The sequence below is a fragment of the Larus michahellis genome, chromosome 3, assembly GCF_964199755.1.
Source record: "Larus michahellis chromosome 3, bLarMic1.1, whole genome shotgun sequence".
Taxonomy (NCBI): Eukaryota; Metazoa; Chordata; class Aves; order Charadriiformes; family Laridae; genus Larus; species Larus michahellis.
In genome coordinates this window covers 43,687,154-43,712,927 of record NC_133898.1, presented here as the reverse complement: position 1 = coordinate 43,712,927, position 25,774 = coordinate 43,687,154, and the positions used below count along the sequence as shown (strand labels likewise).

Sequence of the window (25,774 nt, the reverse complement as noted above, 5' to 3'; positions counted from 1 at the left end):
TTGAATGCACCCTCAGTAAGTTCGCAGATGACACTAAACTGGGCGGGCGTGTTGATCTGCTTGAGGGTAGGTTGGCTCTGCAGAGGGATCTGGACAGGCTGGACCGATGGGCTGAGACCAATGGTATGAGGTTCAACAAGGCCAAGTGCCGGGTCCTGCACTTGGGTCACAACAACCCCATGCAGCGCTACAGGATTGGGGCAGAGTGGCTCGAAAGCAGCTCGACAGAAAAGGACTTGGGAGTGTTGGTTGACAGCCGGCTGAATATGAGCCAGCAGTGTGCCCAGGTGGCCAAGAAGGCCAACAGCATCCTAGCCTGTATCAGGAATAGTGTGGTGAGCCGGACTAGGGAAGTGATCATCCCCCTGTACTCGGCACTGGTGAGGCCCCACCTCGAGTACTGCGTTCAGTTTTGGGCCCCTCGCTACAAGAGGGACATTGAGGTGTTGGAGCGTGTCCAGAGAAGGGCTACAAAGCTGGTGAGGGGCCTGGAGGACAAACCTTATGAAGAACGACTGAGGGAGCTGGGGTTGTTTAGCCTGGAAAAGAGGAGGCTGAGGGGAGACCTTATCACGCTCTACAACTACCTGAAAGGAGGTTGTAGAGAGATGGGGGCTGACCTCTTCTCCCTGGTGACAAGTGATAGGACGAGGGGAAACGGGTTCAAGTTACGTCAGGGGAGGTTTAGATTAGATATTAGGAGACATTTTTTCACTGAAAGGGTTATTAAACATTGGAATAGGCTGCCCAGGGAGGTGGTGGATTCACCGTCTCTGGAGGTGTTTAAAAAAAGGGTAGATGGGGCACTGAGGGACACGGTTTAGAAGTGGCTCTTGTCAGGGTAGGCTAAAGGTTGGACTCGATGATCTTAAAGGTCCCTTCCAACCTCAACAATTCTATGATTCTATGATCACACGTCACATCATACTCACTCCTGCACCGATATTTAACAATAAACCAGCCCTGCAACACACTCGGGAAAACCGACAACAGGATCACGTACGAATGAAAGTAACCTTCACTCTCGAAACGGCCCGAAGGTTTCTCATCCCGATTCTGTTACTGTCGCTTTGGCATCATCACCGAAGGGCAAAGTCAACTTTCCCCAGGTACGACCAAGAGCGTAATTAGGAAAAGAATCCATCCCGAAAGTGTAATTAGGAAAAGCCTCCATCACGAGATGCCCAAGATAGGCAGGCAGAACCGTTATCCAAGCAATTATTTTATACCTCTGAAGGCAAACCCACGCCAACGTGGCACGCTTAGACCACCGCGTCCAAACACAAACGAGAAACAGGCCATGCAATATATTTGACCGCTTAAACCCCACTGCGTCCATTAACTTCATACAAAGCTCTCTAAAGGCACGATACCAGATTTCACGTAAGACCGACATGCTGTGAACTCTCTGTTCTCCCTGAACAAGCTGGAATTCAAACTATTCAGGCAATCTATCAGAGCTGCGTTCGTGCCCCACGTCGGGCGCCAATAAATCTGTCGTGGTTTTGGCCGAATTGGCCAATGGCCGGCGACAGATGCTCCCCCCCAACCTCTCGTACACGGAGAGGAGGAGGAGAGGTAGAGAGAGATTTACGAGCTTAGGAGAAACTAAACTGCTTTCATGAAATCCTAATAATAAAATCAAAAGGGAAATAATGAAATAGATACAGTCCATACAAAACTGGACGAAGCTCCCAGGATGACGTCACCGCACAAACCTCAAATCTCAAATTCTCCTAATTCCGAGTGTTCCTGCAGGCAGGCAGGTGACGTTACAGAAGGCCTAACATAGCCGTTTAAGACCAAATGCAAGTCTGCCATTCTGATTTGCAGTTCCAGTTCTCAACGTAAGCAGTTTGAGCAAACTCTATAAAACTGCAAGTGTAATCACGGTCTGTAAAGCCTTTAACTGGAAAAATCACTAACTACAGCCCACCTTACGCCATCAGTCCACGTGGGGTTCGAGTTCTCCTTCCTGGAAGATATTCTGGGTTCCTTTGCTCGTAGAGGAGGGCGAACTGATCATCCCGGAGATGCAGAGGGAGCTGCTAGGGGTGCGGTGCGAAGGCTGGGTCTGAGAAAGGACTCAGGAGGAAAAAAGACAAGATCCTGGGAGGGCACGTAGCCAGGACAGCTGACCCAAACTGACCAAAGGGATGTTCCATACCCTCTGCCGTCTGCTCAGCTACAAAAGCTAAGCGAGAGGAGGAGGGCTGGGGGGCATTCCTTATTACAACGCTTGTCTCTGAAAATTACTCTGAGGTGTAAAAAGCTCTCCGTCTCCTTCAGCTGCATCACATTCAACAATGTTTATTGACAGTCAAACAACATGCTAACTATGACTCTGGAGAATCCTAGCTGTATGGACGATCGCCCGATGGATGTCCTTCACTTTATCCTGGTGTTGCCGGTGCTGCTTCTGAGGTTGGTGACTTAAGCGCACTATCTTCCACCACCTACAGTTAAAAAAAAGCCTGTTAATGCAGTAGTCATTACCACACTGACTTCACACTCACACAGCTGAAACTGAGGACAGTGAAATGCCGCTTTTCCTTTCAGATCACTGCTGGGTGTAAAGTCAGAAACATACAGTGTACTCTCTGCTACCGACGACAGCTTCTGTGTTTAAGGGACAGAGAAGAGAGTGTTCAGTGTACGCCATCGCGTGCCCCGTTTCTGGTGTTTCTGTTCCTGACTACGATTTGCCACCACTCCTGGACAAAGTGAGCAGTTTTACAATGCGAGCTGTAGCCACAACTGGCAGAAATCATCCCATTGCAGTACTTCCTGCACTGACGACAAATGCCCACAGGGCGACCCACTCTGCATCTAACAGGGTAAAAGGCAACGATGAGAGAAAAGCTGAAAGTTCCAGTCGGCAACACTTTGTCACACTGGCCAGCCCTCACATCCGACAGCTCAACCCTGCACTTCAAGGAATCGCTTGGACTGCCTGAGACAACACAGTATATTCTAAATAGCTCCACCTCTTATTTTCCCGTTCCCTGTGCTGAGCAAGTATTCGTTCCTTCTAGATCCACGTGAAGATACTCGGGGTTTTATGGTGAGAACAAAAGCAGTAACCGTTACTTATTTCCAGGGACTCGGATGGTCGGGATAATTGAATCCACGTGTAAAGACCTTTGCCCAGCCCTCTAAGTTGCAGTGCTAGCCAACAACGGCAGAAGGAAGCAGCCCCTCAACAGCAGTCTCCATAGAATCAGCTTATTTTCTTGCCTCCCGCCTCGTCAAAACTTGCGAAAGCGATATATTATTAGCAACACGCCATGCTTCAAAACTAAAGTCAAGAAATACTAGTCTGCGTAAACTTTCCTTTTATGCTTACAAATCTACGAACAAGAAAGCAGTAAGCAGTTTGTCCTAAATTCAGTGAGGGCCCACAAGCCAAAACCAGGCGCTTACATCTACATCAGTACCCACCAGTTATAACGAAAGCAGAAACACCTTCACTGCACTGCTACGGGAATGACTGCGGAAGCTTTGTGACCTGCTGCCTTCTTCCCATCCCAAATTTTCCATTGACTCCCATGAGGGATTTGCGTATTCCCAAGTCCAGCCCCGTCTTCTCTACAGTGTTGTCCTAAATCCCAAAGCCGAGACGAGCTGAATAAGTGAATGCATCTAAGGTCTCTTCTTGTTCCTGTCTCTAGTGAGGGACTGGCGGGTGCTGTTGAAACCCAACTGCTTGCTCTCCTGTTTGGATCTCAACAGGTCCCATTTTAGAAACATCCTCAATTTTAGAAACATCCTGCTGAAGAAACAGCACGTTTAGCAGCTATAAAAACGACAGCATCTTTAAAATCCACCTTGTGAGAAACCGGTTTTCTCCTTCATTCCTGCCCAGGATTCTTTAATTCTGGACAATATTTTCGCCAGAAAATTTGGTCTTCGACGCACATTTCCTGCTTTAGCTTGTTTTCTTACTGGAGTTAATGGCTTTGGTCTTGAGACTGGAAAGCAAGAGGGGAAAAATTTCAGCCTGGTGTCATCCAAGTGACAGGGAATTCTCCCCTCTATTTCCCCCCGCTAAAAGTTACCTTCTCTTGAGGCCAGTGCAGGCAAATGGTAAAGCTTGGCTCTCTCTACGGCCAGCTGCCTTTCAATTCGTGGAAGGATCTTGCCATATTGGGCTAATAGAGAATTTCTGGCAACTGCTCTGTCGGTCAAGCGATGATCGCCGTCGTTCTGATGAAGGAAAAGCGGAAAGCAAAAGCTTAACTAATTACAAGAAGTTCCTTGCACAGACCTCTCCGTGCTATTTCGCATTAGTGAGCAGATTTCCTCTACAGGTGTGGGAAAACACCTCCACTGCACAGAACAGCGGCAAGTTCTACCCATCCGCACACACCGATTTCACCTGGTACTTTTAGCAAAGTGGAAGGAAGACTGGAATAGCAACAGAGCCTACAACTTGAAGTTAAAACAATGCTGGCACTCTGCAGAACCTTCTTCTGATACACCTGTTATCACCTGCAATTTTCTGATATCACCTGCAATTTGCAAACGACTTACTACATAGCAGGCTTTCCCTTGTTCTTCCTGAAACGCCACTGCCCTGAATATATGGGACAACTGGAAATTACCCTGGACAACATGATGTGAAGATTAAAACAAGCAAGAAAAAGCGACCTACGCACACCACCTGGCCGCATGACAGTTTTCAAATGCAGGACCTACGACTTCCAAAACCACCTTAGAAGACTGAGTCACTGGAAAACTATGATTCCAGAAAACAGCAAACGCGTCACAAATCCAGAACACAAGTTCATGTAACACAAAATGTAATCTGGCTATTTTGAGAAATAGAGGTTAGACAAGAATTTTTGTCATAAAAGCCGTGAAATGAAAGTTGTGGAATTGGAGAGCACACTATAACTCGCAGAAATTAAAAAAACAAAGAAAACCCACAGAAATTTAACCTGTGGACTGGCATCTAGCCTGCTCTCAGCTAGAAAAATACAGTTGCGTGCAAGACACAAGCGATGACATACAACCTACTCGTCATCCCACAGGAAGGAGTGACACCAACAACTTCCAGTAATCTAAGCCACGCATAACATACGTATCTCAATAACGGAATGGTACGATTGGCTGATGGGAAAGATACATGTTTATTCCTCAGATGCAAACAAACTGTTCTCAGTGGGGTCAACAGTGGTGTGTAACATTTAATTTATAGCTTCATAGAGTAGCTTTGGAGTAGTGACGTATATTGGTCAACATTTAGCTTCAGCTGTAACCAAAGGTGTAGAAACTTGTTCCGAGTGTTTCAAAGACTGGTATGAAAAAAACAAAGCAGGATTTTTATTGAGTACTATCCAAACCAGTTAGTAACACCCAGCAGAAACTTGCACGCTTGACAGAACAGAACTTTCACGCTTACCATAAGATTTACATTCATGGATTGATTCAGCTCTAGGGCTGCAATGTAGTTGGCACGCTGCAGATGGTAGACTAAAAGGAATTCTTGATTCTGAACACCAGCACTGGTCCTTAAAAACTTCTCCAAACACTCCTATGAGAAAAAAAAAATCATTCCAAAAATCTGTTATGGCTCTGCCTTTTCTCTTTTCAAAGAGACGATGAACATTTTTCCTTGCTCCCACTTACTTGTTCGGTGTCTGTGAAAGGCAGCTTCAGCAAGTCTTCCATCAGGCCCATCTCCCGGCACATTTCGTACATGTGTTTTAAGAGGTCTTCTAAGTTTGCCTGAGCGGCATGTTGGTGCAACAGACCCCAAGCCTCCACCATGCACCTGTAATTAATGTTTCAGACGTAAAGGGATGTTAATAGCATAACCAAAGAGATGCCCCAAGAGTCTTGTACTCAAAGTTTAAAGGAAACTTAGGGGATGATGATTTCTATTCTTTGTTCTCCATTTTCACAAGATTTGCGTGACAAAATGGTGGGGTATATTTCTTTACCTATTGGAGAGCAACACAGTGAGGAGAAGCTGCACTTCCCCGCTGCTTGCCGTGGGTGGCCTCATCAGCTGGATGTATCTGAGGGCTTGCCCATGCTCCCCTTGGCACAGGAGGGACTGAATAATTCTCTTGTGCTGCCATGACGCGGTTTTGATTGTAGCGGGATGAAAGAGCAGGGCCAGAGAATTCTGTACAAGTTAGAGATCGTGTTTTAAAATCATTTTCTAGATTATAGCTTTGTACTGCAATGTATGTCTGACTCAACTCTACCATACTTACTTCGTAATCATTGTGATCTAGAAGCCAAAAACCTTCAACAAGCTTAACAAGTCCCCAAGGCATGCCAAAGGCAGTTGCGAAGGAGTCGATTGAAGTCTCTGTCTCACTCGGAAAGGAACGCTTGATATCCAGCAGCAAGTAAATTGTCTGACATCAGGTATCTCATTAAGGCTAATCAGCTTGTAAGACCAAAACTTTATCACATTACCCTTAGAAAAACATAATGAAGTAAGAATAAGAATATAAAGGAAGCAGGTAGCAGAAAATACATTCAACACATTGAGCTTAATTATTACAGGAAGTAAATTCCACAGTTGGGTTTTTCCCTCATGTCCAGCGTCTATAAAACAGTGTAAATTGTGGCATCCTTACAGTACAGCTCAGCTCCGAATGATTAAAACTGGATTTAAACCAGTATGCGGGTCACTCATTGGTAGCGTCATTTTCTCTTTCTGACGTCCGTTTTTAGGGACATCATCTAACAAGACAGCTCCGGGCTATAAGCGTTTCTAAGCCCCTTGCTCTCTAGGCTCCCCTCGCGGGTTAGGCAACAAACAGCAAAAGCAAGGCTGTGTATTTCAGCAGCTTAAAAATTAAGTTTCTGCCCCATGACTTTTCTCTTCTCCCTGTTGCTTATTCCGTGTGCCTGCACTTTCAACGGAACCAAAGCTGTGAGCTGCCCTGGAAAACCCATGATTTCAGCAAAAAATCCGGTACTGGTAAACCACTGTTAGAAATCCTTTTGCTCTGAAACAGAATATTTTACCACATCATTCTAGTAAGAAGCAATTTGCTACAGATAGGAGGGTTTTAAAAAATTTAGAATGGTGTTTAGATTTGGAGAAAAACTAAGGGCTTTTGTTTTTATCTCCAGCATTTCTTACTAAACCTGTTCTCTCCTACCAGAGAAGTCTTTTGCAACAAAACATTTAAGAAAAAAGTCATCAAAAATCCACAGTACAAAGAAATAAAACAGCGCTTCTGTCTACAACTTAACGCTAAACTAAATGTTTTCACTTGCACCGTCTTTGAAGCATAAATGAAAAAATGTCATGAAACAGGTCGGCGACCAACACTGAAGAACATTTATGTGCATCCCCTGGAGGTGTAATAAAAATAACTAGAAAGGATACAATTGCGTGTTTGCAGTTTTCTTCAACGTTTTCTAGCAAATAGAGATCCAGCAGTGCCTGAAATGAAAAATTAACAGTTCTGAAAAAACGCCTGTCTTCCCTAAATCATTGGCTTTTGGGTGGGGTTTGGCGGGGAGGGCGGCCGTTTGTTGTTGTTCTCAGTGAACAGGACACTCACATGCAAACTGGCAGGCGGGTATTTCCCAGTTCCTCCTGCATCTCTCCGCCACAGCTTCTCCACTTGGTCTCCTAACTGGGAAACCATTCCATCAACTATCAAGCAGTCCGAGTCCCATTTTCCTCTGGAACAAAAGGTAGCAAGGATTTGGACAGAGTAAAACACTAATTCCAGCCTCCTGGTGTAACGGCTTTCCTCCAGTCTTCTGCTGACTGCAGCCCTGCCCTTTCATCTCCCGATGGCACAAAGCAGAAAAAGGACACTAGAGGCTCTGTGCTTCGAAGGAACACACGAGCCTGTATGTAAGTTACTTGAGAAGTAAGCCAAGGAAGATGAACTTTGAAGTCAATACCTCCTACCCTGCAGCTTCCACCTTAACTCACCTTGCAGCCTCTTGGTCACAGTGCCATCGCCGAAGCTTGGTCAGGTATTTATTCAGTTTTCAGTACAATTTCCAAAGAAAAACCTATTATCGGCTAATCCAAGGCATGCCGCCTATGTGCTAGGCAGCTAGTCCAGGAAAGAGAGCTGACGTTAGCAAGTGACTTCTATCCGACAGCCAGGAGAGTGCGAGGCGTGCCAACTCCATGTAACTCCAACCATCTTACGAAATCACACCACGTACTTGTGAGAAGGGGACTTAGGCCAATACAGTTATGACCCTCTATTGGTCATGTGGTCATAATCGGTCATATGGTCATATGGAGGTGACTGATCCTGCCCTAATCCCATGGCCTTTTTCAGTAGTCAGAAATTATACACATTAGCCAATGAATAAAGTAGACTCCCGAAAAATGATGATACCAACCAGTGGTACTAAGCAGCGGTAGATATCAACGTTTTAACACAGGAAAGTAACCTCTCTGTTCAACAGAACACGCGTGTCACTGAAGTCAAGAGTATTGCTGGCAGCGCCATTACGCATAGCCCATGCAACTGTTGAGATAAAAGCCATTCCCTTCCACTTCTGAATTCGCCGTGGAAGTGTTCTAGAGTCTTCCTCTAGCTCTTACCTTGATAAACGCTCAAGTTTCTGTCGGTGACCAGTATAGTAGCTCTCAATCAGAGGATAATTGTAGAAAGGTCTTGACAAACGCGTATCGTCATCTACAGGCAACAAAGCAGAAGCAAGTTAAAGCATTCATATCACACTTGTAAACGAAAATTTTTGCCTAAAGAGACAGAAGATCGTACAAGCTAAGCATCAAGAAGCCTCCAACTCTGAAAGAAGCCAATCCTCTTTCTGCCTTTGCTAAAAGAGCTCTAAGAGACAAGACTCAATTCCTTCTTGCCCCAAGTGCCGTTTCAAGGTTACAGTTCACGCAGCATTCACAACATGTAGGGTAAGCTGAAGTTCACTATAAAAAAACCCACCCAGTTCTCAAAGGGAATGGTTTCTAAACATGCCGCGTGAGCATCTGTGAGACAACTAAGGCTGGCAATGGAATTTCTAATCCATCCAACTAAAGAAGGATTTCCAAGGTGTACTTTCTCCTCAAGCAACTGATAGAAAGTTCAAAACATGCAGGTAATGCTCTCACTCTAAAAACAAGCATTCCGGTACTTGTTGTTTAATAGTACTTTGTTTAAAATCTCAAGTAGTTCAAGCTGTGGACACAAGCAGCGCCTTGAAGTCAGGGGTCCATTGCTATTCCTAAAATCAACCCAGGAAAGAAACTGCCTGCCTCATTCTATGCTGTGTACTTGACAACCCAGCAAAATCTCAACTTCACCCACAGAACTTCAGCACACCCTGCCACTGAACCAGCACGACTTCTTCCTGACGAAACTGTTACAAAAACATGGCTAAGCACGCGTTCGTGGGAGTCACTCACTGGATGGTCGCCTTGTTACAAACGTATGACAGGTCACGCTTACCTAAACCCTCTGGAAGGAGACCGGATCGACAGAACCAGATGACCACTCGTGCATACAAAGAAATGAGGCCGGTTACCGCTTGCTTATTTGTCACGTCTGCAAAACCTGAAAAAAGGCAGGAGATGATTAGTGTTATGCAATTCCGTTCATTTTCACAAAACTCCCTTCATCCTACTAAACCAAAAGTATAAAAATAGCACATTAGAAATCTTTGTCTTTGCGTTTTTCACGCTGTATCGCTTTCTTATTTGAAGAAAAACCCCACTATCACCACCAAAACAAAAAGCAACCCCTATAAAGAACCAGACTCACTAAAGGCTAAAATAAAAAAAAAACAAAAACCCCAAAGCCTGAACTACTAAATGCACGCAGGAATAAGACATCTGTTTCTCACATAGCAGAGATTCTTCTGATAGCAAAGGGATATTCTTTTCTTTTCTCAATAGGCCAAGAACCATTTCTAAGAGAAAAAGCTGTAGAAACTCAAGTAACTTACTTTGCATGTTACTCGTTTACGCTTCCTTCGTATTGTTTAGCAATTTGCAACACGGTGTCTGCATGCAACTAGAACTTGCTAGCTAAGAATTCAAAGGAATACTTTTCAGCAATACCACATTCGGTTGCTGTAATTTCAGCCCAGTTGCCTACAAAGCTTCTCTCTGAATGTAGCCTCCCCCACCCCCTTGCATGAGCTCCACTATAAACTGTTGCCCTGAACTCAATGCGTGTTTTGTGGTGGTCCCAAGCGCTCAGCTTTAAGCCCCTTCTCCCAGCTAAATGTGACTGTCTTCCAATCCTCAAAAACAACAAAAGCCCATGTTGCCACAATTCCAAATCTTAATAAAACATACCAAAGATTTTGTAGCACTACTACAAACCTTTTTCAGTAAGCTCTTGTGCTTCTGTGAGAAAACAGTTTAAGACCGTGCTAAGGTTGCTCAAAAGCAACTGGCAGCGCTGGAGAGACCGTAATGTCTGGGGGTCAATGAAGTTGCAAGAGCCATCAAACAGCGGAACACCTTTTCAAGAATAAATATTAAATCGTTAGCCGACAGAGCAATTCCAGAGTTTCAAGGCGCACTTCAAGGACCGCGTGCAATATCCTATAGCGGCGTATTACTGAGGAAGCTCAATCAGAAAGAACGACTTTAGGTTTGCAGAATGACTACACTAGTACTCACAGATTTGGTCAAATTCTTCCTTTGTAGAGATCACTTGGTTCCATGTCCACTCAAGAACAAACCGTAAATTACCAGCAGACCTCGGCTGCTCTTTAAACAAAGAGAACAAAAAAGAAATGAATCAACAGGCTCCAACTCAAAGAGGTACCACGTAAAAAAACAACGTTCGAAGTATTACCTTCAGATATCCAATGTTTAATGCATCCAGTCAGAAGTCCCACAGAACCTGTCTGGACAGCAGCTGACAATACTGCTTCCAGCTGCTCCTCCTAAACGTAACAGACAAACTCAAATGAGAATCTTACCTACTTGCACCATGTGAACCATCAACAGTAAATGTTTCTTTCTAACTGCATACTCATTCAGACATCACAAAGTCAATCAGGACACAGGCCAGGAATGCCACGTCCTTTCTCTTAATTCCAGCCACAGGCTGGACTGCTCACTGCTCTGAGGAACACATTAACACACTTTTCCTCTGACATTTCAACTTACTGCAGCCTAATTCTAATCTTTCTTCGCGTGCCTCTGCATTACAGTCTTCACGTACTGAGTTCCAACTATTTTCAGAAACATCCTCTGCTATCACCTGTTACGCATTCTGTGCATGTAGGTTTGCCATTGGAGTGCACGAAGGGGGCAGAACAAATACATTGTTTGCTTGGAAACACTTGAAGCTACGGCCAAGCAGTTTTCTAGACTGTGAAGACATGAAGCAGGTCTCATACCCAAAAACACTGTTAGAATTTTCAGTCAGCCAGAAAATTAAGTTATAAGTCATCCAGAAAAGGAAGGTCAAAAAAAGCGTACCCCCTCCACGAGCAGCACTGGCAAATTGGTAACAATGCCCAGTGACTGGAAAAAGGGAAACACTGCACCCATTTTTAAAAATGGTAGAAAGGAGGACCCTGAGAACTACTGATCTGTCAGCCTCACTTCTGTGCCTTGGAAGATCGTGGAACAGATCTTCCTAGAAGCTATGCCAAGGCACACGGAGGACAGGGATGTGATTTGAGACAGCCAGCATGGCTTCACCAGGGGCAAGTCCTGCCTGACCAACCTACTGGCCTTCTATGATGGAGTGACTACACCAGTGGACAAGGGAAGAGCTACGGGTTCATTTACCTGGACTTCTGTAAGGCCTTTGACATGGTCCCCCACAACATCCTTCCCTCTAAATTGGAGAGACAGGGATCTAATGGGTGGACTGTTTGGTGGCTGAGGAATTGGTTGGATGGTGGCATCCAGAGGGTAGTGGTCAATGGCTGCATGTCCAGATGGAGATCAGTAACAAGTGGTGTCCCTCAAGCATCCATATTGGAACCAGTACTGTTTAGGATCTCCATCGGTGACATGGACAGTGGGATCAAGTGCACCCTCAACAAGTTTGCAGATGACAGCAAGCTCAGTGGTGCGGCTGACATGTCTGGAGGATGGGATGCCATCCAGAGGGACCTGGACAAGCTCGAGAAGTGGGCCTGTGTGAAGCTCATGAGGTTCAACAATGCCAAGTGCACCTTGGGCAACCCCCAGTATCAATACAGGCTGGGGGATGAAGGGATTGAGAGCAGCCTCGAGGAGAAGGACTTGGGGGTACCGGTGGATGAAAAGCTGGACGTGAGTCAACTGTGCACGTGCAGCACAGAAGGCCCACCATATCCTGGGCTGCATCCAAAGAAGTGCAGCCAGCAGATCGAGGCAGGTGACTGTGCCCCTTGGAGGGCTGGAGCACCTCTCCTGTGAGGACAGGCTGAGAGAATTGGGGTTGTTCAACCTGGAGAAGAAAAAGCTCCGAGAAGACTTTATTAGGGGTTTCAGTAGTTAGAAGGCGGTTATGAGAAAGATGGGGACAAACTTTTTTGCAGGGCCTGTTGCGATAGGACACAGGGGTAACGGCTTTAAACTAAAAGAGGATAGATTCAGTCTAGATATACAGAAGACATTTTTTACAATGAGGGTGGTGAAACACTGGAAGAGGTTGCCCGGAGAGGTGGTAGATGTGCCATCCCTGGAAACATTCAAGGTCAGGCTGGATGGGGCACTGAGCAACCTGATCTAGGTGAAGACGTCCCTGCTCACCGCAGGAGAGGTTGACTACATGATCTTTTAAGGTCCCTTCCAACCCAAACGATTCTATGAATTTTCTGAAATAACAGAAAAGTGAAACATTTACATTCTAATAGGTTTAAATTTTAGGCTCTTCAAATACTGGATTATAATGTGGTGCTAATCCTTTAGAAGAATAATTCACAGGTATGCACAGACGCGTGATATTAAGTAGTAGCTTGTCTCAGCTGGAGTTCTCATACTTCTTTCAGATGAAAGGATCCCTCAGAAAACTTTATTTTGTTGCGGGGGGTGATGAGGGGAGGGGAGATTTGTTTGTTTTTTTAAACACACTGAAAAGTATCTTTCCCTTCCAGGCAAAACCATGACATTCAAAGCGATTTCTACACATTAGAAGACACATGAGATGTTTCCACCTTTTCTGAATACTGGTTTCAGGCAAGGAAACACACCAAATACTGCTCACAGTGGCAAACAAAACTGCAAAGCAAGCTTCTTGACCCTACTTCTGAAATTTGTCTTCCTAACACTCACAGGAAATCCCTGCTCAAATGCATAACAAGCCTGATGTAGAATCCAGGAGGCAGGAAGATGAGGGCAGCGGGAAGGCTACTCTTCCCTTCCTGCTGATTGCTCCAGGGAAAGGTTGGTGCATTGCAAATGGAAAACCTATGGCAGGGGGAGTGAAGTCACTGTGGTGGCATAAAGCACATAGAAGGTAGCGAGTGTCATGAGATAAAGGTGATTAAGGTGTTGCAGCTGCAAGAGGGCAGTCTCAGAGCAGCAAATTGGGCTACTGCAGCACAAGGCAGAGGCTACAGAGGTGAAGATCCGCCCGGAGAGGATGCAGAAAAGCCTACCGATGAAGGGAAAACGAGGGCAAGCCGTGAAGAAATTGCCAGGGAGAGCTGACAGCAGTAATCCTTTACCACAGCCCACTTCCTTGGAAGCAAATGATCATGTACCGTGACAGTGCAGCAAGCCGACGTCTGCAAGAGCTCGCATCCCAGTGAGACGCCCTCATCGTCGGCTACTGCACTGAACCACTGCTTTGAGAAACTGACAGGGATGGGGGTTACTCTGGGGGACACATGCGTTATGTTGGGCATGACCAGCACTGACTGCACGCTTCCTTGTGCGCATCTGTGTGTGGCACCGAATTAAGAGAGGGGTCTCTAAAGACAGATCTCTTAGGGCTGTTCCCAGTCAAAGTCACTACTTTGGATCTAAGGATACGATTACTTCTGCTAGCTCAGGTCACGCCTGTATTTCAAAGAAACTTTGCAAAGAATCCAAAAATTGGATTATCGTGTCTTGTAGCCCCTCCAGCCCTGTCAGACCAGATGGATGTACTTCCCCCTTGATTCCCTCATAGGCACTCACCTGACTCAAACTGGATGGCTGGACATCAGCTGGTCTTGGAGACAGCAAGCCAGCTACAAGACACCTATTGTAGCTATCCTGAATGGCTTCCCATATTGAAGGGCCAGATTTCTTCAAAAAATTCAAGGTCTGAAACATCGATCGAAAACCACAGATTAAGACAGCATTGTTATTCCGTCACTACGCTTCTGGATAACCTCTAAAAGGAAGAATCTAAATGTTCACTGACACCGTCAGACAGCCTGAACCACTAAGATGCTTTAGGTTAGCAATCTGCGTAATTAAGTCTTTTCTACCTTCTCTGTCTATACACAGGCCTTGCTCTTTCCCTCAACACTGACACAAAATACATTCTATATAAGCTCAGCTAACATGCAACTTCACGCTTTGGAAGATCCTTTCTATGCCTATTCGTATGGAAGCCGATTCATGTTGGAAACATTTAGTGAGCTGAAATTTCACTCAAAATTATCTGTCACAATCTGTGCTGCGGCTTAGAAGTTATAATTTGGCCGAGTTTGGGAGAAAACAAAATTTTCACTCCTCAAACAGTTATGTGATTTTTCATTTTCTCCATTCCCTCCTTTTTCAAGAGAATTGGGGATCAAAACTCTAACTCAAGACTATGCAGGCAGTTCGACTGAGGGGCAATAAAGAAGTAACACCTTTCCCCGCCTTCTACAGTGGTTTTGTTCTTGCTCCTGGAGCAACGTTGCGTTCCTTTCTAGACATTCAATCCCCGATCGTGCTTCAAGAGGAGACAACGGCAGTTGTACAGTCCCAAGAGGGGACCTAAAACATTACCATTTGCATACAACTGGCGACAGGATACAATTGCAACTATGCGTGTGGACGGGCAGGATGAGCATGAAACGGTCCCTAACACGGAAAGCAGTGCAACAGAAAACTTAGAAAAGCTACATCTCCTGCCACTCGCAATAAAGATACAGTAAAAGATCACCTCCTTCTGGAAGCCGGTGCAAGTCATGTGAACGACTCCGGAGGTCAGCAAGCACGTACCATCTGCAGAAACAGGGAACGTTTGACAACCTTCCGTACTCTCACAGTTATGGCATGACCAGTTTACATTTTTTACACACCGCTATCTAGAAACATATAAGCTTTGAGCTTCAGTTCACAGTCATTTCAGGCTATAACCAGCACCACTTCACCGGCTACATTACAAAAGCACCAAAACTCAGCCGGCTGTCAGATATGTTCCACAATAGTAAATACCTTGTCAGTACAACGCGATCAGAGTTGGGTTTGGGGGGGACTGGGTGTTTTTTTGGTTTGGTTTGGGTTTTGAATGACAAACAATGACTGAACAAGAGAACCAATGAATGGCATTTGACCTCATTTTAAGCTTATCACTCTCAAAAGCAGTGAAATACCTACCAAAGTTATAGTTGCCTGGATGAAAAAACCGCTCAGGTGGTGGATAAGAAGGAGGAACTCCCCGACTTAGACTCCGCTCATGGACCAGAATATCCAAAAGGAGCTTCGGAGAAGTCACGCTCACTACGGTATCCAGCGACCACAGTGCAAAATAGGGGCACTCATGAGGGAATTCTTCCGGCCTTAAAGAAAACAAGCGCGTAAGCTAAATGCCGACATTCAAATGAATTATTGGCAGGCATATGGAAAACTACTGAAGAAAAATCTACCTTAGTGAATCTGGCATTTGAGCAGAATACCAGCGATTAATGTCAAATACACCCAGGTAAGTAGATGGTTTTCCCTGACCGTACGTATTCACTTGCCAACTGAAGACTGAGACACTGGTGTCAGGAGACGTGACTGTAAAAGACAAGACATTGTTTCTGACTTGTAGAAAATACGATGGATGCGATAGTTTTAAAACACCACTTTCTATTTTGGCTTCATTCTGTTCTGTCACTCGTGAAACACAACACTTCCTAAGAGTGATTACAGTAATTACGGAATAGCAAACATCTCTGTGATAGGTTTCAGTCACACTGCCCCTTTTTCTTGTCCCCTCGTCCAGATCACTGGTCAAGATACTAAAGAGAAGTGGCCCCAGTGCAGTGCCCTGGGGAACAGCACTTGTGACGGGCTACCATCTGGATGCAGATGCGGACATCGGTTTGAAGAAGGGAAAAAATTCTGGTAACATTCCTAAGCAATGGAGAGTTTGAACTTCTTGTTCAAAGATGGCAGCTGGAGGAGTAAAACGACTGACCATCATCATACAAACGGCCCCACCATACATCGCGATAGCATGTCAGCAAGCATAAAATAAAACCCACTTTTTCCCTTAAAGAAGTCCCACATAACTTAAGCATCCATTTTTTCTTCGTAAATAATCCCAACAGTCTAGTCTATGCAGATAGGCAAGACTTTCAGACTGTGGGGACAGAACAGCATTCGTTGCTTAGGTTCCAAAAGCACTTCTTTTAAAATCACCAAACACGGACATCAGAACAAACCTTCATTTACGCTATCCTCTCCGTCAACGTCGCTGCGGAATTTTTCGACAGTCTGGCAGCTGATTAATTTCGTACTCATCTGGCCTCTCAAGGGAAAGACTCCACCCGTGAGATCTAAACTGAACTTTTTGCCACGGTATTCCAAACCCTGGGGGAAAAAATCAGAGAAGAGAGCAAAGGTCATTCTAAGAGAAAAACATACATTATGGCTAAATATGAAAGACAGTCTAACAGAATAGGCTTATTATACTGTGTATTTCGCATGAGCCTATTTCTGATGGTAAATAGAAACTACGCCTGACATGCAAGAGAATGCAGTGTCAAATCGTAACGGGTAAGTTTGGCTGTAAAGGCTTTGCACTTTTTCAAAATTTAGAATTTCCCTAACATTATTCAGATCTAAACATGTTTTGCAGAATTCCTTGCGACATCCAAGAATGTTCTTTAAAAATAAATATATCGCTACAAAGAGATATCTAAAATGATGCAACACACATGCATGCAAAGCTCTTTGCTCCATGTCTTGATTGCAGAACTGATGAAGTTAGAGAAGCCCCAGCATTCGAGCAGCTAAAGCTGTCAAGAGGTATTTTCTATGGGCACACCACCAGAGTGACCGTGCACCCCTCTCTAGTTACTGTGAGAACTTCATACTGATTAGCAATCTTCTTTCAAGCCACGTAAGCTATGACAGCTCCTCCTCTCATCTTGTCAGAGACTAACGGGTGAAATATCCTTCAGCTCCTTCACCAAGCACAGCCAACAGCAAAAGGGAAAACCAGAAAGGACACCGGGTGCACGTGGCCAAGGCTTTTAGCATCACGAATTACTACACAGTAAACAAACTAATTTTGAGATACACAGAAACCCCGGCACGATTGTGTTGAACCTCTGATAGTGCCATTTTTTAAGTAAGCGTGAAGTGAAATACCGTCTTTCCAAATACAGCATTCATTCAAACTGTCTACCATACAACACATGAATGGGTGTACTGGGGACAAATAGCAGCTCTATAATTAAAAAAAAAAAAAAAAAGGAGGGAAAAAGAAACCCAACCCACACAACCCATAAACTGATAACGCCACATTCTACCCAAGTTTCCTAAACTTGCAGAGCTCTGAAACGAACTGGCATGAAACCACACATTCCCGTATGATCTCATAGGATACATCTAATTCACCTAATCTGAGAAGAGGCGAGCTTTCTCTTAATGATTCCAGGAAGTGTTACAAATAAATATGAAGGTTGTCTAAAAAGAAAAATTAAATAATTAAAAAAAGTCTTTCATAACTAAAAAGAAAATGCTTCTGAAGCAAAGCAGTGCATTTTAAACTTTCCACGCCGGGCAAAGTCATTCTAAGGAACTCCGTTGTATGGGAGATGTTAAGTAATGACTCCATTGACTAGCAAAACACAAAAACAAGTTTTCAAACGAGATGCACTGGTCAAACTCTGATATCAAAGTAGAGAGTGTATACTCTGCCCATCCGCAAGCATTGTGCGGAACGAGGGTAAAGATGCGCTCTACGATCGTGATTTGATGCACCAGATTTAGCAACTGCTGCGACAGTACAAAAAAGGTCTTTGGAAGCATTACTTAAACATACCTTTCTGTTTAATTACTTAAGCAGACTTAAACCAGCCTTGAAGGCAATGGAGACGAGAGTTTGACACGCATATAGAAAAACACAGTACCACATGTTCCATAAGTCCTATTTGTGACTCTTACCATGACACACAGTCAAAGAGGCACTGCTTCATAGCCTCAAACCTAATTCCTGGAACAAAAAGCACTGCTGTATTGAAAAAGTCTTTTGAGCTCCTATGAACTCTATCCAGTGAACAAGGATCAACAGTAGATTCCTCCTTCTTTACTCAAACTTGGCCTAGCAAACGGGAGACACTTAAATTTTCTACCCCTGAAGATGGACAAGAAACTTGACTCAGACAGCCATGCAGGCAGACAGTCATGTAGTACTAACCGATCTCTGACTACAAGGAAGTGTTCTGAGACTAAAAGTATCCGCTGTGGAGCACAGGTCCCGCACATCAACAAAGATAAAGAGATAGCATCCAGCACGCGATGAATCACTGGAAGATCCTTCTACTTGGTCACCGTGATAGATAATGCATTTTAAAGAAACACCACCTTTTCCAAACACCTAACCTCTATCTATGCAAAAGCAACAGTGGCAAATGAGGAAGCACCTTTCCTACACATAAGCAAAACACTCAAAATCTAAATTAATCCAAAAAAATCAAAAGGCACAGTCCCTACAAAAACCAGAGTACCACGATACAAGAGTCACCCCTGTTTCGTTCCATAGCTATTGAGAATATGCAAGAGAAAGTACCAAATCAGGAGGAAAGACTTGCTCTGAACTAAGATTACTGTCCCCTCAAAAAGATTTTGGAAGACTTCCAGGCGTACAACTGAATGGAATTACACATCTAACAGATGCGCCTTGTCTCTGTTAGCTATCTGAGATACAAGGATACCTCACATCTGTATTTTAAACGCATCCTCCTTGGAGCCAGATCTAACATTTAGGTACACTCTTCTGACCAAATTACATATTTTCCTGGCTTTAAGAGTAGATTGAATAGGTCACCCAGCCAAAAAGAAGAACGAGTTATCTTTACAGCTACTAAGTGTCAGGATCAACACTGAAGAGACACTGTAGGTGCATTTCATGTGAGAAGTCCGGCTGACAAAGCTCTAAGGGAAACCAAGAATATAAAACTGAAGATCAGCAAAGACTAGAGTATGACTGTATTTTAAGAAAGGGAGAGAGACAGAAGCTTATTCAAGTCCGAAGCTTGGTTAAACCAAGCGATTCAAGGCCCAGTCTTCTCTTCCTACATGCCATTCGTTTGGTATTTCAGAATAATTTTATTTGCAAAAGCCGCGTCCTCTTCAGGAATTTCATTTATACGGGCTCTTTGCAGATGAATCTAGCTGGAACACACGACACTGCAGTATAAAATGGTACGCCTTCTTTCCAAAAGGTATGGACAAAGGCCGTGCCCAAGAAGACTCAGCAAAACATTATTATTTTTTCAGCCAGCTCTGAAGTTTGATGGTAAATCTCACCCCTGTAACTCAACTGATACTCCCTTAGAGAAAATTACTATTGTCTGCTTTTCCCACGCATGCACCTCTTACCTCATACATGACTTGTCCTGAGGCCACGCGTTTTCTGTCACCAAACGCTAACTGCAGCAGGTGTAAACTCACCACATCGCCTTCACTGAAAAAGGGATAAATTATGAAATTTGGTTACAAAGCTGCTTTATAGTCCTCATCGTCGTGTTAGTAGACCTAGACGTTTTCTTAATAGCATGCTCCTGCTGAAAAGAATACCACCTCTTCCCAAAACATGATCATCGGCCACATTTAGCCACTGAAACATGAAGGAGGGCGTTTTGACACTAACAGCTTCAGGGGCAAAAGCCAACCGTACAATTGGAAAGCTGTAATATGTTGTATGGACTAAGAATTTTGGAAATAGTTCTTCACAATGAAGAGTTCTCCATCAAAACTGCTTTGAAGTCAAGTTTTAAAAGACTGCCACTCTACCAACAGCTGAGCTGATGGAATCGCTTGCTGATGCAGAAAGAGAGATCTCTCTGCCCTTCCCTTACCACCAAAGTTCCCCTCCCCCTCTTGCACACTCTGCACCCTTCCAAGTCCGATTTGATTCAGCAGAGCAGCAGGAACCCATTGGCTTTTCTGCTGAATCGTTTTCTGCCCGGGGAGCTGCACTGGCTCACCAAGGCTCCACAGACTGCTGACGCTGGCACAAGGCCATCGGCAATACTGTCACCGCCGCCTTTAGGGGCGGCAGGCTGTTGTGTGGGCACGTCTGGTGTTCTAGATCTGCAGCCTCAACTGCTCCTAGTGGTATTTTAATACCACGGTGTGACTATCAAACAAATGATGAAGCGGTCATCGAGGAACAAAAGCAAACCATTTGAGAATGCGAGCAGAAGAATATGGCCACTGTTGCTTTGCCTTCTGACAGAAGGCAGGAACTAGTAGGTCCCTCTTCACGTCTGGTAAATCCTGTAAAAATTGCATTCTAAGTTTAACACCTTCCGTACCGGAAAGAATCACAGACACACAACAAATACACGTGTTCAACTGTATGGGAACAAATATCCTTAAAAACAAAAAGAATTAATTCAGTGGCTGATAGTTGAAGTTTTTATTCACCTTTCCTGCGTAGACTGAACAGCCCACAAGTAGCAACAATTGCGAGGATCATTCTCCGGCTCTTGAAAAGTGACAGCATAGACAGGAATCCTCCCTCCTTCAAGCTGAGAGTGGTGCCTACAGGTTTAGGGGAAAAAAAAGGCAAAACGAAAAAGAAAACAAAAGGTGAGCCTAGTGGCCCAAACACAGGTAGTTTCTCGTTTCTTGGACTACGTCAAGCATTGTTCTTCCTGACTTCTGAACCTTATTTGTACCTCCACACTCTACTCTTGCCACCTAATTATTCCTCCACTGTCTATCTATGCATCCAACAGCTTCTGGGGAGTCAGTGCAGATCTGCTGAAGTGAATCCCGACCAGAAGTTAGCCAAATATCTCAGGTGAGATTGCTCTTTCGGCCAAAGCTGACATGCAGGAAAGAATACATTTTTCAGGCACAGGTCAGCTATTGAGTTTTCATGTCTCACTAGTTTCACCCTGGACACTTTAGAGAATATCGGCACCAAAATCACATCACTGACATACTTCAGCCTTTCAATGGATGCCCCAGTTGCAGTAACCGGTTCTGAAAACCCCAGGAAGCATGCTTCCCACAATTCCTCAATCCACAGGCACAATAAGGAAAACAATCCTAGTCCACTGGGGAGAAGGCGGACCACTTCATCCAGGTATGACTGAAAAGTTACGTCAGAAGAGGATTTCTGAACGTGCCAAGATTATACTCATACTCATTTCAGTCCCTGAAAAAGTTCTCTTTACATCCACATACTTCCTTAAGCAACAAATCGCACCTCCAGGCATGGCCAAGTGTAAAGGCCTACTTACTCTCTCTTCAACGTTTTCATATTCCAGAGCGACAGGTAGCCATCCGAGAAACCCACAACGAGCTGGTTGCTTCTGCTTATGTAGCACAGGGCTGATACTGCTGTTCCGGAAGCATTTTGTAGTTGAAAACAGAGACACCTCCCTTCGCTGGTCACAGTTTCTCTTCTTTGTGCAACTTCAGCAGGATTTTTAGTGACAACTTCTAGATCTACACACACAAAACCAAGCAATAAATGAATACGTTATGCCATTTACGCTGCATTTTAGGCACTGACGTGACAACCCCTATCATCTAATGCTACCGTGCCAGGCAAAATAGCCATTTATGCAACACTTTTTTTTGCCATTTCCATTATGTATGTCTTCAAAGAACATAAGAACTCTCGGATCAGACAAGTATTCTCACTCACGTTTGAAAGCTAGGTAAAAACGTAACCAAATTCTTCCTGGACTCTGAAAAGCAGGAGTTTGGGCCTCGTGATGAAATTTGAAGTGGCACCTCGTGTTTGAAGTGGCACCAATTGCTGAAGCTGCTGTTGTAATAGCCAAAACGGTGTATGCAATCTGAGTACACCTATTCGAGATTTCATTCATCCAAATGCATGGGTGTTGGTAAGTGGGGTTTATTTTAAAAAACAAGCCCAAAATTCGCCCCAAGTCAATTAACACAAGCAGAAGAGCATTCCCGGGAAACAGGGCTCCTCCAACACAACTTCCTACCAGGCGGCCGCACTGGCTCACGTGGCAAAATTCCTACACCTCTCTGGCAAGAATCATAGTGGCACAGGGATCTTGGTGGGAGGGGGCATTTACAACACTGCGAGGAGCAGTCAGACACTCCCAGGTTTAATCAGGTCAGGACTATACGATGTCAAACTGCCACCTGTAACCAGTCGTCAGAAATGTCTGACACAAGGGTCTTCAAAGTGGGATGCATACTGTTTCGTTAGAAGACAGAAGTTTTCTTGCGTTTAAATTCATGTGGAAAAACTGCAGGCTTACCCAATGCTTCGATATCGTTCTGAGTGCAGGAGCAATCATCCAAACTAAGGTCAACCAGAAGTAGATGGCCAGCATCTGTAGCCACTGCTGCCACCCCAAAGAGCCATCGCAGACTCTGATGGAGGTGCTGAGTGCTCACGCTGGGTCCTCCGTGATTCGCTACGGGTTCTATAGCGGTTACCTACAGGAAAACTACAAGTTACTATTTGAGCTCTTTGACAAGCTCAATGGAAAAAGTAAATACAGGAGCATCAAAGCATTGTTTGCAATTAGATCAAGAAAAGAGACAAAGACAAAAAAGCCCCGTACAAAAACCTGTTACTGCCTTCCATTTACTAGATTTCCTGCGGGTAAGTGACTTAACTTCAACTTAAATGGGGCATTCTATTAGTACAGCTTAGCAATTTCCATTTCCTACTTCGCAGTAATTAACTGGAGGAAAACACAGAAAATCAGTTATACGCAAGAAACTTTATCATATTCAAGGGGCTTAAGACAGACAAACACAACTACATCGAGGTCTCCCACCGCTCACAGCCCACCAGCACCGCGATACGGTCTATGCCTTCTTTGACAAACGGGCGTTAGGATAAATCAGGGCTCGAGAGTCAGACGAGGCAGCGGCCAAGTTGCATGGGAGACACACCATTTCCATGGGAGTGAAACGTATTTAGAAAGCGTTGAAGGGAGAGACCAGCTTAGTAAAATTCACACTAGTCCGCATTTAGAAGAAAAGTAACAACCACATAAAGGAAAAGAAGCTTTAAATGCACACCAGCGCTTTCACGAATGTTGAGAAAAATGTTAAAAGCCAGCCTAAAGCAGCAGCTTCTCAGATAAAAAGGTGACTCCACCTAAAGGAGGAAGCGCGCACTGCTCTTTCACGTGCCCAGCAGTCTGCACGCAACTGTCTCACAAGGCGAAGACAGACCTTTCAGCACACGTTGCAGCACATCCCAGGACAACACTGACTGCTAGAGCAGAGACACGAGCACACAAAGACTCCTGCGCTAAAGCTGCACGTATTTCTCTCTCTCAGTGACCCCAATACGAATGCTTACTACTAGTCATCACACTGTAGCATTACAAACAAACAAAACTCCACCTGTATTCTAGCAAGTCAAACCAAAGCAGCTGATGGAAAGCTGGCTAAGAAGTTAGTTAGTTAGTTGTTGCAGATTCTAAGATGATAAAAATGAATCTTGATGTTCTATTGACTTCCACCGATTCTTGTTTACATTGAGATAATGAGGCTAGGGGACACACATCATTTGAGTTTCTGGGTTACAGAAGACAGAAAACATCAGCAACATTACACCAGTGTGTCCCATCTACACAAACACACTAGTCAGAGAGCAGAGATTCAAGGACTGCAGGCTGAAAGGTGACCTCCCAACACTCTGTCAGATAACTCACTAGAGGCTCTTTTTTCCTCTCCTAAGTCAACAGAAAAATGTGTTCTCCTCAGCCTGCTTGCTAGGCTGAGATTCAAGGCAATGTGTCGAAGTCATTTACAGCACAACTATGGAATTCTGAGCCATTTTAAAGACGGTATTTCTGATGGAAATCAAGCAATTAGGGCCAAAAAAAGGTGCTTTTCAATGCCTTTTTGTGGAAGGAGAGAATCAGGTAACTCTGTGCTCTACAATAAAACCAGAAAACTTGTTTTACTCTCAGTAAACTCCAACAATAATGGCACATTAAGCCCAAGATTTTACAGCAACACCATCTTGACTGGATACTCTCAAGTGACAGGATGTTAACGCACGATAGAAAAAATACCTCCTACAAAGAGACGCTCCAAAGCTTGTCCTAAAACAGGCCTACGCAGCACCTAACAACATCAAAGCTTCGTTTCTCCAATTAAAAAGTACCTACCCTCCCGGGAAGAACAACTGCTTTAACCACTCTTGAGAGTCCAAGGTCGTACAGACAGAGAACACTTCCCTCTGCGTCTTCCAACCCAACCAGCAGTCCAGTTCTCTTCTCCCAGGAAAACTCCTTCACCACACGAACAGTGGGAGGCTGTTCATTGACTCCACTGAAACGGTACGCAGAGAGCCGCTCTCCTGTCACAGAGTTCACCACCTCAAGGTGAGGACCACGTGCCAACCACGCCAGGCCGTTTCTCCCTGTGAGAGAAAAGAAAGAGGACTGAAGCAAATGTCCAACGGAAGACTGAAAACAGCTGAAAAAAAAATCACAGTGCCTGCCCCTTTCCTTCAATAAACGTACCTAGCAGAGGAAGACCGACCTACCTCATTCTAGTCAATGATTCAAAATCACCCGTTGAAATCCCCAAGCAATCCCTCCTAAAATTAACCACCTTGTTATTTTGCATTTGTACTTGTCATTCCCGCACCGAAGAATCTGGGTTGTTTGGGATAAAGATGACAAGGTCCTGATCGACAGCCTTTATACCATATTCGCCTTGGTTTTGCTAGAAATGATCTAAACGCATATGGGAATACAAGTCTTAGAGCGTAGAGGAAGAATCGAAGGCATTTTGTTTCACTGAACTACTGCCAGCCCAAAGGAAGTATGAGCTCAATCCCTGCATTTACACTCAGGTAGATAGATTCTACCTGGTCTTAACAGAAGCCTAGACCTCCAGATAGGCACCCAGCTCTACTGTCACATCACCTGGAAAGTCCACTTCAAAGTTTAACTATACTCACGTTTTAATATTAGCATTTGTCATCGCTGAAGCACCCTTTTTGTTCTCTCTCTCTAAACAGGATGCCTCTTAACAGCACCAACCTGACACAGCTGATACCATGACCTGAGGCTTCAGGTAGCCTCCAGGCAAGAACAGCTTTATACCGAGACCAAATTTAAAGGAAAATGCTCACCTCCAGAAAACCTCCCGCACAGCACCGAGCCGAGGGTTCCCTCATCTTCCCCAAGTGCCTGAAGAGTCACCTCTGGAAACTGCAGCAGACTGCTCGTTACCTCAGCTGTTAGGTCTCGCATTCTTCGCTGTAAATACAGGAAAAAATTGCACAACTAGACTCACGTCAGCCAGAACTATTCTTGAGAGTGACAGAAGTTTCATCAGTATGCAGTGAAAAATCCCCTAGACATCACCTCTAGCTCTTTTCCTTGCAAATAATGGCACTCGGGAGACTTTTTGCTCTCCCAGCAGAGCAAAAGGAGAATCCTTTGCTTTTCTGATGCCTGTGAGATCACCAACAAAAAGTGACCCAGACGTATCAACAGAGAAATAACAGGAAAAAGC

General features: G+C 44.5%; 1 protein-coding gene across 1 annotated transcript; it reads right to left on the bottom strand.

Moving 5' to 3' along the window:
• Positions 1-3,441: 3,441 nt before the first annotated feature.
• Positions 3,442-25,509, bottom strand: LOC141740041 (protein ELYS-like). Its single transcript, XM_074578237.1, has 24 exons — positions 25,389-25,509; positions 24,415-24,668; positions 22,537-22,717; positions 21,535-21,742; positions 20,711-20,827; positions 19,661-19,745; positions 16,495-16,642; positions 15,712-15,844; positions 15,443-15,624; positions 15,006-15,067; positions 14,045-14,173; positions 10,773-10,863; positions 10,595-10,684; positions 10,292-10,432; positions 9,414-9,518; positions 8,549-8,642; positions 7,536-7,659; positions 7,358-7,414; positions 6,225-6,371; positions 5,946-6,133; positions 5,632-5,776; positions 5,405-5,536; positions 4,059-4,206; positions 3,442-3,971 (listed from the first exon to the last, which is right to left on the bottom strand). Exons 1-24 carry the CDS (start codon positions 25,507-25,509, stop codon positions 3,817-3,819), a joined length of 3,237 nt encoding a protein of 1,078 aa, XP_074434338.1. The 3' UTR covers positions 3,442-3,816.
• Positions 25,510-25,774: the final 265 nt, after the last annotated feature.